Raw genomic sequence first — 18101 nt, forward strand, 5'->3', positions numbered from 1 at the left:
CTTTAATCAACGCTGACTTCAAGAGAACTCTTTACCTGCTGAATCAACAGTGCTCATTGTGAAACACGATCAGCTCAGTGGAAGTGTGCAGGTCAATTATTCGCCTTTTGAATCAAACACACTTGAATGATTAAGCATCATAAGCTCTTAGCTCGAAGAGGATGGGATCGTGCTGCAGCACTGCGTCCATTCTGTGCACTTTAATGAGTAGTGGAGGCTCCATGATCATAAACAGGGTGGCTTTGATGCCTCATTGAAAGAGCCTCTTCAACACGTCTGAAGGGGGCTCCTCCTTTGTAATAACAATTTATACTTCTCTTGATTTAAAGGCCTGATTGGCGAGGAGAAAAAAAGAGAAAGGATTTTGTTCTCTTTACTCTTTAAGATGTTTTTTTTTTTTTTAAATCAAAAACTGCATTTGCCCAGAGGGCCCGTCCAAAACCAGGCTTCTGTGAAGAAAGCATGTCATTATGCCTTATCATCTCCACACACACCAAACCCACAAGAAAAGAAAGGTAAATTCAAAGCCTGTGTAATCACTGCTCAGTTTATAACTGTGTCAATTTCTACCTCTTGAGAAGAACACTTAGCATGGTAACTAGGCAAGCAGTCAAGCTCTACTGCCAAACATCCGGTCTTAAGTCTCCCTTTTTCTTCTTTTTTTCTAAGCTTGTTTTTCATGGACCGAGTGACAAAACATCTGATCAGTTTGACTAAAAAACAAGACAGAAGACGAGTCTCATTAAATAATAAGTGCAAATATAGATCTTTAGAGTTCTCCACTGAAAAATGTTTTTGTACTGTACTTGTTGCTTCACTTGCATGTTCGACCCTCACTGTGCAGAATAGAAGGGATTGACTGAGTTGTTCTTATATCTTGAGTTTGTACCAGCATGATTTAGTGATATCACAACTTCTTTGGAAGCTAATTATGGTCAAATATGAGATTTATGATGTGTTTTACGATAGGATGAGTAAACTTGAAATCTCTAACGCATATAAACTGAGAATGGATCAGTGAAGTAGGAGACATCATGGGTCTAGCAAAAGTGATTTGCATTCTGGACTTTACAGTCAGGGAGAATGAGTAAATATAATTTTCTTTCTTTCTTTTATTGTGTTCAAACCATATAAGACAATAGCAGAGTATTTGTATACATGGTAAAAATAAATAAATAAATAAAAACATGTTTGGAGGGGATCTTACCTCATGAATTACCACAAAAAAACTACAATCTCAATTACTTTTTCTATCTCATTTTCAGATGTAGCAAGCCTTGCCCAACTCTTACAGTATAATCCAGAAATGTGCACAAGTTCTAAAAAATATTTATAAATTTGACTTGGGTCCATTTTTATATTTGATGTTCTGAGTGCTAATTTCTTTACATTTAGCTACCAGTAGTTTAAGAACTGGAAATCATGTAAACTGAATGGAAAACCTTGTTTGACATCTTAAGCTATGAAACTACGACTGCACTGTAATTAACTACACTAGCCTTTGTTAAGGTGCTGAAAGCTTTGCACACACTCATACAACCGTGCGCACACAGAAACAATCTGTCAACATGCAAACAGCGAAATGATCATCCTGCAGAAAGGAAAAAGGAAATGTAAATTATGATGACTTATTTAACGAGATTAGCATGGCAACAGCACAAGTATGATTTCAAACACCCCTCCCAACTAAAGGCTATAGCACAGCGCGCACACACATTAGTGCACACAAAGGAGTGTGTGACAAACTTGCCGGCGCCCCTCGCAGGGTGACGCTACAGTTGATTTGGGAATTACAATTAGATTTATGATGTGGCTGCATATGGCTGAGTTCTCTGTTTCTCTCTCTGAAATGCTGGGATTGGCTGCCGTGAGCACCGGCGCCGTGGCGTATACACCACAGCACAGTCAGAATGTGTGGCGTTTCCACACACACACACGCACACACACGCATACGCACACACAATGGAACAATAGGCCACATTTACTGTAATGGGCCACCAAAATATAAAGACCAAGTGGAATCGCTTGACTTTGGAAACAGAAAGCCTTGTGTTGGAAATTATTAGATCCCTGGAAAGTAAGAGCACTATTTAGAGCAATGGAAAACTTCATGCAACTCTACCTGTTACTTCACAGTGCTTTCACATTCAGAACACAATAGGCATGAGGGTTTTTCTGCAAATCAACAGTTCCACAAAAAAAAAAACAGTAACGTGACAGATTTGTAAGAAAAATCTCAAGTCTTTACTTTTTATTTATTTATTTATTTTTTTGATTGTCTTTCTCACCAAGTTGTACTGACACTTTTTAGAGCCAAAGCTGGCTAATAAATACAATGAAATGTTAAAACGCACAATTGAATTTCAAATACAATACTCATCACAAAATGTGTCTGACCAGGAAACTTAGGTTATGCTTCTGCAGGTCACAACTGATAAGAGCATGAGGTTACCTTTTTAAAGAGATCAGAGGTGATGTGACCCCTTCAGGTGGCATTAGACCTGCGGCAACAAAATTTGCTTCAATAAATGAAATGCTTGTAAAGAAATGGCAATTTACCTGTGCCTGGCATGTACAAGGCTTTCTATAAAGTCCAAGCATGTGACTGTTCTAATTTTTATCATGATGAAAATCAAACAACAACTTCACATTAGTTAATACTAAAAAAAAAAACAAAAAAAAAACATAGAATTTATATCCAGTGCTTAGGATGTGTATGACACTAAGAGAAATGTCTATGCATGAGGCGTTTTTTTTTTTATATATATATATATATATATATATTTTTCCCTAGTGATGCAAGCAAAAACCAATGTTCAGTCCCAGCTTGTGAACCTTTTCCAAGTAACAACTGCCAGATATGGTCATGAATAGTCAGAAGACGTGTGCAACAGCTAACAGCTAAACAGAGCGCCCAGAAACCACCTGAGGTCACAGGGGTTGAAAATGGAAACATGTTTGAAATTGCAAAACGTGGTAAAAAGAGACAAAGAGAAAATATTGTGTGTCTTTCAGAGAAAGAATGTGACATTTGAATAAAATAGAGGAAAAGTGTGCATACCCAGCAGCGGCGCTGACCACCACTGGGCTGCATCGAGACACTTCAGACTGTGGAAAAAGTTGTGTGCTCTGACTGGGGGGGTTGACTGAGACGCTGATTGAGAATTATGCACCTTTTTTTTTCCTCCATTCTTCTCTTAATAATTTACTTGTCTTCAAAATATACATGCAACGTAGAAAAAGGTACCCTTTTTGAAATAACAGATCTATTAAACCAATTATTTTTTCTTGCAACTATATAAATTCTTTTTTTTTTTAAACACAAGTTTGCTGTATCTTTCCCATGTGATGCTGAGAAGACATTTACAAATATTAACAGGCTAATAAAAATAGTAACATTTTGGACACGTTTGTACCGATTCAAAACAAAACGATTCAAAATACAGTTAAGGGATCCAGAATATTAGAAACTCTTATCCTACAGTAGAGTAATTCTGGGGCTGTTCATCCCCTATAATATGACAATGAATGAACAGAGCTATAGGTACACTTTAAAGACTCTAAAGCAGAACTTGAGAAATGTACCTTTAGCCAGATTGAATGGGACAAATGCTAAATGTTGGTGTTTGGTTACATCATACTACACTTTCTGCACCATAAGTGTTTGGCCTCAAGGAACTATGGGCAATGCGGTTCATGAAAGCACCAATGCAGTGGAATTGAAGAACCGACACCTTTCGATGGTGCTCTTCTGACTACATCTCAAAGCTGGAGGGGTTAGCCACAGAGCGACACAAAGTGTGTGTGTGTGTGTGTGTGTACGCGCGCGTGTGTATGTGACTAAGCAAGTGTGATGAAAACACATCCTCCCTGAGCTCTGCCTGTGATTGGGCCAGGAGGGGAGCCCGCAGTTACCAAGTAGGAACTCATGTCATCAGATAGAAAAAAGCTGATTGTATAAGACTTTTTTGCAGCATTGGAAGTTAAGACTTCAACATCCCGAGTGAATGTGAATGTAGGTTTGGCACATTTGAAGTAAATCTGTACAATGCCTGGGTAATTACTTAATAATAATACTACTACTAATAATAACAATACTAATACTAATAATAATCATAATAATAACAATAATAATAATAATAATAATAAATGTGATATAAGGGATTTTGCTCCCTTTATTTCATTGACAGTCTGAAAAGTCTACTACTCTTTTTGTATGAAAAAAAAAATAAAACAAAAATAAAACACATTCACACGCTGGCACATCATACCTGAGCTGGGACATTTAAAAAAAACAAAACAGTAATGTAATGTAAGCAGTCTGTCAGAAAAAAAAGATGTAGATGCATGTAGATGCACTGTATTATAAGAAACAAAAGTAAGACTATAAGATTACAATAGCTAGGATTTATATTAAAACTTTTCAAATTTCAAGTTCCGACAGTCCAGAGTTTGTACAGGCAGTGACCTGTCAGAAAAAAAGTCTATAGAAACAAAAAACAAAAAGGAAAAAAAAAAAATAAACCCACAAAAAAGTAAATACATAATGATGAAAACTTAATCACTCCTTAAACATTTAAGACCAAATAGCTGTTGAAGACCAATTCCTGATGCTTCAAAATCCATGCATGCTCTTTACAAACCACACAGCAATGTGTTCGTCGCTCATTTGTTCCTTGTCCCATTCTCTCTCGTTCTGTCTCGTTCTCGTCTAACTCTTATTCACTCCTGTTAAGATTGTCAAAGTGTAAAACTGAAGTTCATTGTCAGCTGGATGTCTGAATGTTTGTTCATGTTGTTTTCTTGGGTCACATTTTTTCCCATCAGCCCTCTTCTTTAAAAAGGACGTCCATCAAGACATTGTCTTCTTTTCTCACTTTCTGAGCAGTATGAATCCTGTCTGGGTATGCTCAGTGCATGACGCAACATGTCCTGAAAGTTTGCCTGAAGGTCTCTGTAATAAATTGTGTTTTCAAAAAGTGTCTCTGAGTATAACAGGAGTTTTTTTCTCTCTCTTTTTACAGCTTAGACCCTGACAACACTCAGTTGGCACTGATGGCCTCTCGTGTCTCATGGTCACTGCTATAGTCTGACTTGGGCTCGTCCTCAAAGTCCTCGTACATGTCCATGTCGTCGTCACCGTTGGCGGGGTCACTGGGCAGATCCAAGGCTCCGACCCCCCTGCCATTGTTGCCTCTGCTGCCAGGCTCGGACTTCACCGTGTACGTGCTTTGAATGACAGGGATGGCGGGTTCTGGACTGGCTGAATTGCTGGAGCAGTCTGAGGTCAGGTGTGGGGATGGCGTGGCTGTCGTTGCCATGGTTATGGCGCCTGGGTAAACTCCTACACTGCCTGGGCTGTTGCTGAGAGGAATCGGTGGCTGAGGTCTGAAAAAGAAGTAGAGTATTAAACAAAAGTTTTAAAAACAACAACAACAACCTGTAATAAACATGGAATAAGAATCAATCAGGTGATATAAAACACATAAGACATATACTGCATCTGAGTTTAATGTGTTGGCATGTTAACAATTCCAACTAAAAACAAAATATATCTGTGTAAATGGGAACGGTCATTAGCTTTGCAGGTGTTTTATCATTAACCAAAGCATTGGACAAACTGAAATTTTAACATGATAAGGACCACCAAAGTTGTCACAATTCATCCATGAAGAGAAATGAATGTGCGCAGGGAAGGAGAAGTCAGGGAATCACTAAAATACAGTATGATATAACCTGCGGGGACCATGACTGTCTATACAAAAGTAAAAAATTGTTAAGATATTCGGAAACCAAAGTGGTAGACCGACTGACAAGACAAAGAAACAGAGAGCAAATCTTTAAATAATATTATAATTATGAGAAGGCTGAATCATTTGATCACAGCAACAGTATATAGAACATTAACTGGTTATTGTAGGCGAACACATTTTTAGTGATTTATTATAACCTCTTTTGAGCAAAATTCTCAGGCCTCTAAAGTTGAGCGGCAGCGCTTCTCATCTGGCCGGACATGTCCCAACATGGAGCTCTCAGCAGCAATAGCTAAATAAGCTGTTAAGGTATAGATGGAATGAGGGTAAACGCACATCACTCAAACAGGCCCTTTGGCTCCTCAAATGAGCCACATAAAGCAGGAAAATTGCTGTCACTTTTCTCACCTAACCATTTGCCCTCCTCTGTCTCCTGAAACAATTACTGCTGTGTGCTCTGACAGGCTCATTTTCACATTAAACGCTTTAAAACAACACCGGTTGAGTTATATGGAATATGCCAGAAACTGGTTGTGTACTCGCTCCCAGTAGCTATTTGATTTAGTTTTGATTGAAAGTCCAGGCCTGCAGAACCATACTTTTTTTTTTTTTTTTGCATTTGCTTGACCACACACAGTAAATGTGGCATTCAGCCTGTGACGTCTGCCTCGCTCTCGTTCCCTCTCAAACATCTGCTTACATTTCATATTCCACTATGTCTGTCTGTGTCCAATTTCACTGCCCGCAAGCGCCCAGCATTGTCCTAATTTAATAAATGACAAGCTATTAAAAATCGCTCCTATTCAAAGCCGTGGCCTCTGGTAAATCCATCTCAAACACAGGCCACTGTGATGGCTTTAAACACATCCATGGCTGGTTCCTATTAAGACAATGCCACTGTTTTTCCCCTTGCTGCACTGACTACGTTCTAAAAAATATCATTGAAGGTTTAAAGGATTTTGCAGATCGAACCACGCAGTTCCAAGAAGAAACCTTTCATAAATGGTCCATAAACCCTGATGGTCACTCCACAAACCTCTAGCAAATGGATGTAGTTAAGAATATTTCTTTTATATTCATACTTAGACACACGAAGAAAAAAGACCTCATATGAAGTGCTTTAGAAACAGAGCAATTACTGGCAAAATATCTGAATAAAATGTCCTCAATTATTTTTTTGGAAAATACGCATAAGGTGGCAAGCAGGATGACATGTTTTTTAAAGAAGCAACTGAACTGAAAGGTCACAGGTACATCAAGTAAATGAGTCAAAGTCTTTTCAAGCAAGACATAGAGCCTTTCTATGATCCAGGAGGCTTGTGGCCGTCAATGCACAATGTCCCCTCTTAAGAAATGTGCAAAATTCCATCTTGTATGTGACACAGTGATGGAGAAAAGTGTTTTTGGACAAGCTATTTCTGTAAAAATATACCTTATAGTTACAAAATGTTGCTGTAACAACAGAGATTTCCATTGCAAAGTGTGCACGAGACACTGTGTAGTCATTGTATTTTAAAAGTTTCATGAGTTTGAACAAAGCAGCAAAACACAACTGTCTCCTGAACAGCAATAAAATGCTGAGGATGGGGACAATGATGGCTGAATCTCATCACCGCCTCCATAGTACCTTTCTCTAAGAATTTCATGGTGCATTTTTTCTGGGATTTAAATCACAGTTACACATTATTACCATTTTTAAAGCTTTAGAAAACTTGTTCAGTGACAACTTTCCTGCTTCCTCCTGGTACTCACCCCACAAAGAATTGCCTCATCTCCTGACGCCGTGACCGCATCATTTGCTTGTACTCTCCGATGCGCAGCTTCTTGCCGTCGATGATGCAGGTTCTCTTGGGCCGCGGCTTGTACTTGTAGTTGGGATATTTCTCCAAATGGATCTTGCTCAAGCGGGCCTGCTCCTCATAGTACGGCTGCTTCTCCTGGTTGGTCATGGCTTTCCAGCGAGAGCCTGGAGCAAATAATTGAGATTTTAGTTTTGTCTCTTTTGGCTTTGTTGAAATCAACATTACAGACTTTAGGTAGAGTTTTCAGGAGTGACAACACTCAAATGTCTTACATTTAGTGACTTTATGAAGCGATGAAACTGATTTTGACATGCTTTTCTTCACTGTGTCAATTAAGTGGTTGAGCGCAGAGTTTGTGGTTAAAATAGATTTAATGAACACTGAATCAGTGATCTGACAATGCTAACATACTGTCACTTCAAAATTCAATCATTTAAAAGGGTTTCGAGGCCCTGGAATACACATAAAAACCTCAGCATTTCTGGTGTTTTTTTCAGGTTGGATGTTTTTATCATGTAAACAGACACCATTGAGTCTTTAACCATGGAGGCTGTTTGAAATCAGGAGTGGATTACACTCTGCTCCCTCTTGGCTCAAGAAGAATGATACATTGTGTACTTGTTATTTTCCCCGGTAAGAGGACCTTCTGAACAAGTGGACAGAGCCATTACCGCAGGAACGCAGCACATCTGCAAAGCACTCTGACAACTGATTATACACAGTCCGCCTCGCGTCTCTGTTTATCAAGGTTTATCATAAACCGGTCTTGTACTTTTGTGACACAGGAAACAGAGAAAAGTTTTTTTTTCTAAAACCTGCCACCCACTCCCCAGTCCAGCTGTGTTATTATGTTGCTGAGACATGAATTGTACACATGCAGACATATACAGATATACAACTGTGCACTTAAATTCTGCTTTTTGTTCTCATTTGTTCTCTGTTTTTATTTGACTGTCAAATAAATTCACAATTCATTACATAAAAATAAATAATTATCTGATTCAAATTTAGACTGTCTCAGTGACTTTTACACAAATAATACATCATATAAATGCAGGAAGCACTTTGTCAAAAGACAAAATGTCCCTTTATCAAAACATTCAAAGCTCCAAGCCAGGAATACAGACCCACCTAAGAAAAAGCAGTTTGTTAATGTTGCTCAGGAGGAGCATTTACATTCAGCAACCCTCAAGCTCACTGAAGCATTGCATCGGACACTGGAAGTCTTAAGAACATTTCACGAACAACCGTTATGCTCGGCACCACGTGAATGGCTATCTGTGTCCAAGAGGTTAGTATCAACACGGTTACTTTCTAACTGAATGCATCCATCACACTTGTCAGGTTGACATAGTGGAGCTCTGTGTGTGAAGTGTTCCAGGTTTAAAAACACACTAGTCCTTCTTATAGTCCACAGCCTGCTGGTAGGAAACCCTGTGAACTGCAGAATTGTGCTGTGAACGAGATAGTGGTGCTGTGTGTGTGTCTGTAAGGTGTTGATGCACAACACACAGTATACTGGTAATTATTTTTGTTTTGTTTTTTAACTAAATGATACTCAGATAGAGAGAGGGAAAAAAATAGGCGATCAAAGGTTTCAATTTAAAAAAATCAGAAGCAGGATTGACGATTCAGTACGATTCAGGTGAGCTGATGAAGCCTCCTGACATCTAGTAACCCTTCATTTGTTTTTGTGTTTAACAGTTTGTTTAAAAATAATTTAAAGAAATTATTTAAATTTGGTGCTACATTCCAAAAAAGATGTGGCAGTTGCGTCACACTTGATACCATGTAGCTTATTTTTTGAAAGAATTGGAAAATGTAAATGTCGTCAGGGCCTTTAAAACCAATAAACTGTTGATCTAAATTAAGATCTGATAGTCCTACAATGATAACACTGTCAGTGCTGGAAAAAAAGATTAAATCTAAGCAAATTGGATATAGGATTTGAAGAATTGTGACACTTCTACTTAAGACTTGTTAAAAATTATTTTCATCTAGATTTTATGTCCTAACAGATCCAAGCGGTTTGGGTTTGCTGAGAAAAGAAACTTGTCTCCTCAGTTTAAAGTAAAGTCATTTAAAAGCTCTATTATCTCAATTTTACTATTGTTATAATAATATTATCTTCTCCCATTTCCTAATATTCAGTACAAACACTAATAACGTTTAGCCCACAGACAGAACTTCATTTTAACCAAATGAAACCCTGAGAATTCTTCTTGAGCAGAACATTAATGCTCGGGGTGTACAAGTCTGCAAATTGTAGTGATTTAGGTTTTATATTGGATGCAGTATCTTGTGTCAAAGATAAATCTGTAAAATCTCACCTAGGATCTTGCTGATGTTGGAGTTATGCATGTCGGGGAAGGTCTGCAGGATCTTCCTCCTCTCATCTTTTGCCCACACCATGAAGGCATTCATGGGCCTCTTGATGTGGGGCTCACTGTTGTTCCTTCCCCGCGCCTCCCTGAACACTCGTGCCTCTGTGATATTATTCCCTATGTGACACAAAGGAATGACATTCTCATTGCCACGTTCATCACTTCACTTTTATACTTTCACGCTTGAAATGCAGGATATTGCTCTGATGAGGATAAGCCCTTCTGCCTCCTGAGGACAGCATGTATAACAAAATTATAACTTGCGATGATCAATGTGGCTTACACAAACCCATGAACTATACACACCATAGTCCGTTTGCTTCCGCCTGATAGCATCTCAGTGCCTATGCTCCTGTGTTTACTCCTCTCATTCTAAACTAAACCACAATGAGCACTCCTGTGTTTATCGCCTGTAAACAGTGGTGCTTTATGAGTAACAGGTGGGCTGGGGGAAAAAGGCTTCAACATCAAGTCACTGTCCAGAAAAGTGCATTCAGAGTGGGACACAGTATCTGGTAGGTGTGTGTGAAATACACAGTACATGAAGTACTGTTTTTTTATCATTCATTAAAATGTAATAGTTCTTGCTGTAAACTACATTGACCATTAACTACAAAAGTCTTGTTCTTCACCTGCTTTTGTTTGCATACTTGTACGCAACAGGATCTGGTGTCACAAACACTTGTGGAAAAAAGGAAGCAAATTCCGCTTCCTGACGTGTACTCACGCAGGATTTATTATAGTGAAAGATTTTTCAAGAGAGTAAAATGTTGACATTGAACGCACTGTTTAGCTGTTGAGGGTGTCCTTCACCGTAGCTTCCCGAGGAGCACAATAAATATTTGTATTCACTGAATACCTGCATGTTCTGACTTTCTCGAAGATTCCTTCTCCTCTATTGTGGTATTCTGAGATGAGAGACCCCCAGAAGTAGGGCCTCTTCTACAGTATGTGGGGCCCACAGAGTTAAGGGTCACTGGTATCAATTTAGTCTGAACAGGATGTGACTGCTTCTCAAAACTCAAGCAACGTCTTCCTTTTATATCCCTCTGGCCTTCCATTTTCTCTCAAGCCTTTTGTGCATCTGCATACATTTCTGAATTACCAAGATTATAAGCATCCAAAAATAAGGAGGCCAACAGTTTAAAAAAAATGCCAACCAAATTCAGCAAACCAAGAGAAGAATGCTGGAAAAAGCAGAACAAGGGAAGAAATATAAGGCAAAAAAAAAAAAAAAAAAGCAGTGGAGATGCTCACCGTCCAGATCTTCTGGTCTCGTCAGGTCAATGACTCGATGGACCATCTTCCCGGCATCCTCTCCAAGCTTCCCCAGGTGCTGGCTCAGTGTCTCATAGTGCAGCCGCTCCTGCAACACAAAAAAAGGTGACTGAAAAGTTATTCAAAGATGCCGAAGTTTGACAAATGTAATGCATGCTGCCAGAAAAATGAATTCTTTTAAGTTTACAACTCCTATTCAGTTTTGATTACTTAATGTCTGGACCAAGTCCCTGTATATGCCTGGCATCCTTTAAATTGGGCCACTAGGGACGTCTTTGATGGTAATGACAATAAAACTAATTGGTGGGTTGAGCTGGCACTGAGGAAAGTCCAGCCCCCACAAAATGGGCAGTTTATGTAGTTTCTTTTTTAGAGTATCCGAGGGAAATGAGTCATGATGTTGGTTATGCGATAAGCTAATAGACAAGTCATAGCCTCTTTAAAACTAATCAACAGTGTCCTCCCCAGCCTCCCATCATCATGCACTCTCTCTGATTCTGTCTTCTGCCTGCCACTCCACTTCTGAGACAAATAACTTCTACAAGCAGCCTGCCTCAGGGCCTTCCAGCTAAAATTACCCAACCACGCTCTCAAACTGCGGTGGAAAACATCGAACCCTCCGCACAGCTACCGCACAGCTACACTCCTCCTCCTCCACTCCTCTCTTCTCTTTCTCCCCTGCCTTCCCTCCCTCCCTTCCTCCCTCTCGGCTCTCCTCCTTTTTCTGGTGACAGAGGCATTTTGTTTGACGCAAGGAATGGTTGCCGGGTGAAGTCATGCCGCGGTAGCCGCTGGCAGAGTTGGTGGAACTTAGGGGCCGGCGTGTATGTGTTCATGTGTGTGTGTGTGTGTGTGTGTGTGTGTATGTGTTTATAGATGAGGAGTCGGCGCGGGCCAATGTCAGCACTACGGCAGGGCTGTAATCAGGCTCACCACAGAACATGTGCCTGGGCAGTGCCATGCTCACCGCAGGAAGCAACCGTCTAACAAAGGACTAAAGAAAAGAGAGAAAGCGGGAGAGACAGAGAGAGAGAGATAGAGAGCATAAGAAAAAGGAAGAGGAGTGGAGTGGAAAACTAGTCCAGAGACAAGAATAAGACCCAGAGTCCACTGAGAAGTTCTTTTTCAGATTGTAATGCAGAACAATAGTCTGGGGAAAGCGGTTGTGGCTCACGATGATGCTTTCAGACTTCTGAAAGTCAATGTTTGGTGCTCTAATGCTAAAAGTTAGCACCGGTTAAATTTGTAGTTCTCAAATTGATGCTAAACATGACTGCTTTGCAACATTTTGTAACGATATTTGATGCACCACAAAGCATCATTTCTAAACATGATGTTTGAGATGTACAAATGTTCCTGCTAAATGGGAGGAGACCGATGGAAAACGAATACACAGTAGAGTTAGACTTTTGGAAAATGGACTAGAACAGCATCAATAGAGGTAGAGTGATCCAAAACACAGATTAACAGCAGACCTGGGTCAAAATTTGCAAATGCGGTTGGTCTACTTTTGGTCTACTTGAAAGTTCTTGTGGCAAATGCAATAAGGAGCTGTCTTTGCTTTGTTTAGGCAAGATTGAAATAGGTTTGGCCTGTGTGGCTGCTGGTCTGATACTGGAGTGCTGCTTTTTGGAAGAGCATAGACTTTTTTTTTTCTTTTACTTTCTCTTTCATAAGACTCCATTTGTGTTGTATACATTATTGGATTGTGCTACTCTAAATGCTTTTGTCTTTATCACAGAGGGAGTACCTGGTTAAAAACAGCCTATGTCAGCAGTTTTGGAGTCCTACAGTAGCGCTCAGGTACATGTAGTCGAAGTGAAAAGAAAGCCCACTCTCCACTCCAACCTAAATGACTCTTAGACAGTAAAATTCAAAAACTCACCCATCACATGCTTGGTATTACATTACTTTTTCACCCAGGTCTAGATTGGAGCAAAAAGAGTTGCAGCCCAAAAGATGACTAACAATGGAATTAATCAATTAAAGACAATGAAGTTCATGTGAAGGGGCAAAGATATATAAAACCAAGCAGACAATTAAGATTGACAATTAATTAAGAACATGAAGTTAAGCTATAAAAACAGTAGGACTCTTTAAAACACTGAATCTGTACAAACAAGTACCTCAGAAACAAATCCCATCTGTGCCTCTGCAGCCTGTTTAACACACGATTTCTTTCACTGAGTCTTCAGCTCAATATTGCTGCTGAATGTATATTTTTAAATTTAAGAGACACCCGACTCTTTTTGTTCCGCCTGGTCTCTTCTCTTCTTGGCATTTGCATCTCTCTACTGTTGCTAGGGAAACACTCCAAACATTGTATTTTTTTTTTTTTATCCACACCGTATTGAGATCATTACCACAGTTACAACTTGCCTACCGCCAGCACGGCGTGCCTCCAGCTGACCCGCAACCGTTTACTGTCTCCTCCCGGGCCAATCAAGTTTGGCAACCTCTTTAGTCTCCCTCCTGGCGTTCACTCTCTATTTTCTTCATCGTTCTTTCTCTCTTTCCTTCTCCAGACTTTTCTGTGTGCCGATAGAGCTGTCAGTCAGCTCTGTTCTGTTTTTTTTTTCTTCCTCCCCTCCTTCTCCTTTTCACCATTCCTCCTATTCATAGCCCTTAACACCACCACCACCAGCCCTCCACCCCTTGAGGCTCCAACCCCAAAGAAGTAGACACTCAACAGTCTATTTGCAGGTGCCAGACTCAGCTTTGTAGTATACATTATTATAATGTATATCATTCAGGCTTCAAATACAGCAACATTACGTCGACCTTTAATCAAGACTTGGAACCGCCTGAGCTGTCGGTTTAACAGGCGCGCTTCCTACGAAGACCAAAATCACCAGCAGGGCCAATATAAACTTCTATACAACCATTTCCTCCCCTCTCGCCTTCTTCCAGACTCATTCCGCTCCACCAACAGAAAGTGCAGGCATGCTGATGACTTTATTCAACAGGGTGCAGATAAAAAGCATGTCTCTATAATAGGCCATATTAAATTAAACACTCACATTTAGAGATCTGGTAAATATCAAAACTGTTAAACAAAAATTGAGATGAATGCGCATGTTCAAGAAACAAAGCACGAGGTCTACTGAATACTACGTTAAAAATTTAAAATAAATATAAAAATGTATGATATTTTTTTGTGAGGTCAGGCTGCAACGTGACCCACTTTTGTACGGCTAGTGAGGCATCTGCTCGCAGCTTTTAGGGGGACACAGCAGGTTCCTGTACATCAGCTCTTCGATCGACCTAACTGTTAAATTACACGAACACAGACACCATTAGTCAGTGCTTTCAATTTTAGAATCAGCTGTTGAGTGACGTGCATACCCGGCATTATCCAAAATGAAAAACCAGATCTCAGAGCGACAAAAAAAAGAAAAGTTTGTGCTCCTTCTAGATTTACCTGCTCTCAGTCTGCCATCACCCACCGCGTTCTCCTCCTATAGAAACAGGAAAAGTAGTCCCTCGTGGTCCAAAGCAGTGTATTATTTTTCTATCATATTTCATGTAAACTTTACCGCGCTCGTGTGTAAAACAGTCACATGTTTAAAAATACTTTCCATGCAGACCTCTAGGTGTTATCACTTCATACTATAATGAATCAGAGCCTGAGTGAACAAGCTCTAGGACACGTGGTCGATTTCTGTAGTTTCATCCAAAACATGTCATGTGTGGCGTAATGTGCCAATCTCTCAAAAAAACTTGCTGTTTTCCTTTAAGTGGGTTTAGGGAGTGTTTTGTGGCTGTTTAGATGAAGAAAAAAAAGTGCACACAGGCTCTTATGTGCGCGCACACACACACACACACACACACACACACACACACACACACACAAACATACATGCACACACCCACACAGTCATACACAGTGGCTATTTCAGTGAGCTTTGGCAGCCGCAGGCCAGCTGGAAGCAACGTAAGCGTAAGGTGATACTCAACAATGCCACTAACTGGCCAGGCCTCTCGTCTGTACACCAGCTATAATGACATTAACATGGCCAAGGCCAGTGCAGAGCCAGGACACACACACACACACACACACACACACACACACACACACACACACACACACACACACACAGACAAAAGGAGCACAGGATCAGTTTCAGCTCTTAGGGAAATGTCTATGTCGTCTATGCTTGAAATGAATTCTGTGGGACAAAAATACACAAACAGAAAGCGAAATAAACACAAACACACACACTCAGACGTCACTGCGATGGCTCCCTTCGAGTCGAATCAGCGTGGGCAATAAATAGCTCAACATTCAATATTACACTGAGATACCATTTACAGCAGTTGTCTCATTCCCTCCAAAGACGCCTTATATGCTGTGTTAGTACAATGTCATAAAACAAAAAGGCTTTGGCAGTGCCACAAAGTTTCTAAGGGGAGGATTTGAGTAACAAATTTATTTGACGAACAGAAAACAACACACAAATCCAAGGTAAAGAAAAAGAGCTGGTCTCATTGCCTCCCGAGGTGGAGCGGGTGAGTCACACACTCAGTATCCAGCAAGTTCCATCCATGAATTGTTTAAGACAGAGCAAAGCCTTTGAGCGCTTTAGAAAAAAAAGAAAAGAAACACACACACAAAAAAACCTCTCCATCCCAAAGAAAAAATTATGCATTTAAAGCTAAGAGAAAGAGTCTTTGAGCTGCTGTTGTTAGGTAACGAATAACAAACTGACAACAAACACCAAGGCCTGCTGTCGTCCTCAAACCGGAAACAATTACTTTGAGACTTTCCAAATGAGCTTTTTATTAGGAGGCATGGGGCTATAAACTAAATTACTGCATTGCTTTGGTTTTGTTCTTATAAAGTTGGAAAATATAGAGCTTGAGAAGCATGTAGGGCTCTCCCTTTAAAACACTCACCTTTATCTGTGATGATGAAAGTTAACTTGGTGCAAAAAGCTCTTTAAAAGTGCAAACTTATTTGTGAACATTGGTGAGAGTTTTCACCAGACCTGCAGCAGGCAACTCACATTAAATCTTAATAAACAATTCATTAGGATAAGCTGTATAATTTATATTTATGAGTTTCTCAATGTTTACTACTATAATGACTTATTAAAAAAAATCAACTTGGGACTGAGGATAAGTACAGCACAGATATATTTTGCCAGATTTTGGATGTTTTCGTCCTGAAGATGCAAAGCAAACAAGTCCAAAAAATTCAAAACAGCCTATCCTTGGAGTGCACCAATCATGACCTACTTGGGGTTGGTGGGTTCAAAGTCTCCACCCCTAAAATATTCATGAGTTTCTCTCCTCCGCCTTCTCCCCATCCTTGCAAGCAACATGGGATCAATTGCGCAGGAGAGCCGGTCTAATCATGTTCCCTATTTTACTTAATGTCTGATCCCTGGAATCTGTGATTGGCTGATCAGACTGATGTTTTGGAATATGAATTTCCCTCTGGATATGAGATCCTGGTACAAAGGCCCTGTCTCCTTCAGCCCAAGGGGAAGAGATGCGCGGGGGGAAGAGGTGAGCATAAAAGGGGGGGTCCCTTCCCTGAGAAAGGCCCTTTAATTGGGCTAAAACCCTGAGGCCGGGATCCCCCCTCCAGGGCAAGTGGAGAGCTGGACTCCATTATACACACACACATACACATACACACACTAATGTTAACACCATCGCTTCTCCAAAAAAACACCCACTCAGTCTCAGTCAAAGCAGGCACACAAAGCACACACATACACACACACACACACACACACATCCACACTAACACGCCAAAACCATCACTTGTCATTGGCCCAGCTGCTCCCTCTTCAAAGCTGTTGGCTTCTGGGTGGCCGCGGAGATGAGAGGAGAAAAGAGAAGTCCTCAAGAGCTGCAGCCCGAGCCAAACAACACCAAATATCATCCATGAATATTCGTCAGACTCATGCAGGAGCTAAGCAGAAACCTTGAACACTCAGCCAACGACATACTGGAGAAAATGTAACACAGGAGTGAGGAGTTTGGAGCTGAGTCTGTGTCCGTGTGTGTGTGTGTGTGTGTGCGTGTGTGCGTGTGTCCGTGTGTGTGTGTGTGTGTGTATGTGTGTGTGTGTGTGTATGTAAAGGAGTAATTACATGGACATCTGATCGCTGTATAAGGATAAATGCAAGATAGATCCTCTCCTTTCTCTCTCTTCAACACACTGAAGGAAAAGTATAGAGATACATTATACAAATACTCTATTGCAAGTTACTTTTCTTAATTACTTATATGTAAAAATATATGGGATCAAGAGGGGGTAGTGTAAGAACACATACCAATTTTAGCAACAGAATTATTTGTGTGTTTTGTGAGTATTTGTGCGATAGTTTCTATTGTTTGTGTAACATTTTGTTGTGTACTTTTACTTTGAAATCAGTGTTGGGCATACAGCTTCCTTTAAAGGCTGTTCAATACAAAAAACATCAAAATATACAGAGGCTCAGCTGTTCCTAAGCACTTATGTAAAACAAATTAATTATCAGCAACATGTACTCATGTATCAAAAGTAAATATATCTAATATAGTGGAGTGAAAGTACAAAGTAACTTCAAATGGAAACACTAAAGTGACAGTACCTCAAAACTGGACCTCCAAAAAAACACAGTAGCTGGGTAGATGTCACTTTCCTACATTGCTTGTTAATGTGTGTCACAAGGACGTCCATAATGTGCAGAACATTATGTACGTCCTTGCAGTTGTATAGCTTGTGTGGGGGTGTGCATGCAGACCCATCAGCATTTCAATCAGAATTCTTTCTCCACATGAAAGAAAATGCCTTTGAAAACTGCGTTAGACCATGTGATTCTTATAGACCTTATTAGCCAAGTCAGTCAGTGTGTCTGTGCATCTTCTAATGTAGCCACATGTGATCT

At 40.1% G+C, this 18101-nt stretch overlaps 1 protein-coding gene across 9 annotated transcripts in view; it reads right to left on the minus strand.

Annotated features, from left to right (window-relative positions):
• Positions 1-1142: 1142 nt before the first annotated feature.
• The window catches only part of LOC104927811 (transcription factor SOX-6), a 106759-nt gene continuing 89800 nt past the window's right edge, over positions 1143-18101 (minus strand). For 7 of the 9 annotated variants that reach the window (XM_019262421.2, XM_019262420.2, XM_027283129.1 and 4 more), the window contains 4 exons: positions 11197-11326; positions 9886-10056; positions 7506-7719; positions 1144-5388 (listed from right to left, as the gene is read on the minus strand). In XM_019262421.2, coding sequence (XP_019117966.1) covers positions 5043-5388; positions 7506-7719; positions 9886-10056; positions 11197-11326 — 861 coding nt within the window. In that variant the 3' untranslated portion in view covers positions 1144-5042. Of the gene's footprint in view, positions 5389-7505; positions 7720-9885; positions 10057-11196; positions 11327-18101 lie in introns of all 9 variants that reach the window. The other 2 variants (XM_027283127.1, XM_027283131.1) reach the window with 2 other exon arrangements.

Source organism: Larimichthys crocea, chromosome X (genome assembly GCF_000972845.2).
Source record: "Larimichthys crocea isolate SSNF chromosome X, L_crocea_2.0, whole genome shotgun sequence".
Classification (NCBI taxonomy): Eukaryota; Metazoa; Chordata; class Actinopteri; family Sciaenidae; genus Larimichthys; species Larimichthys crocea.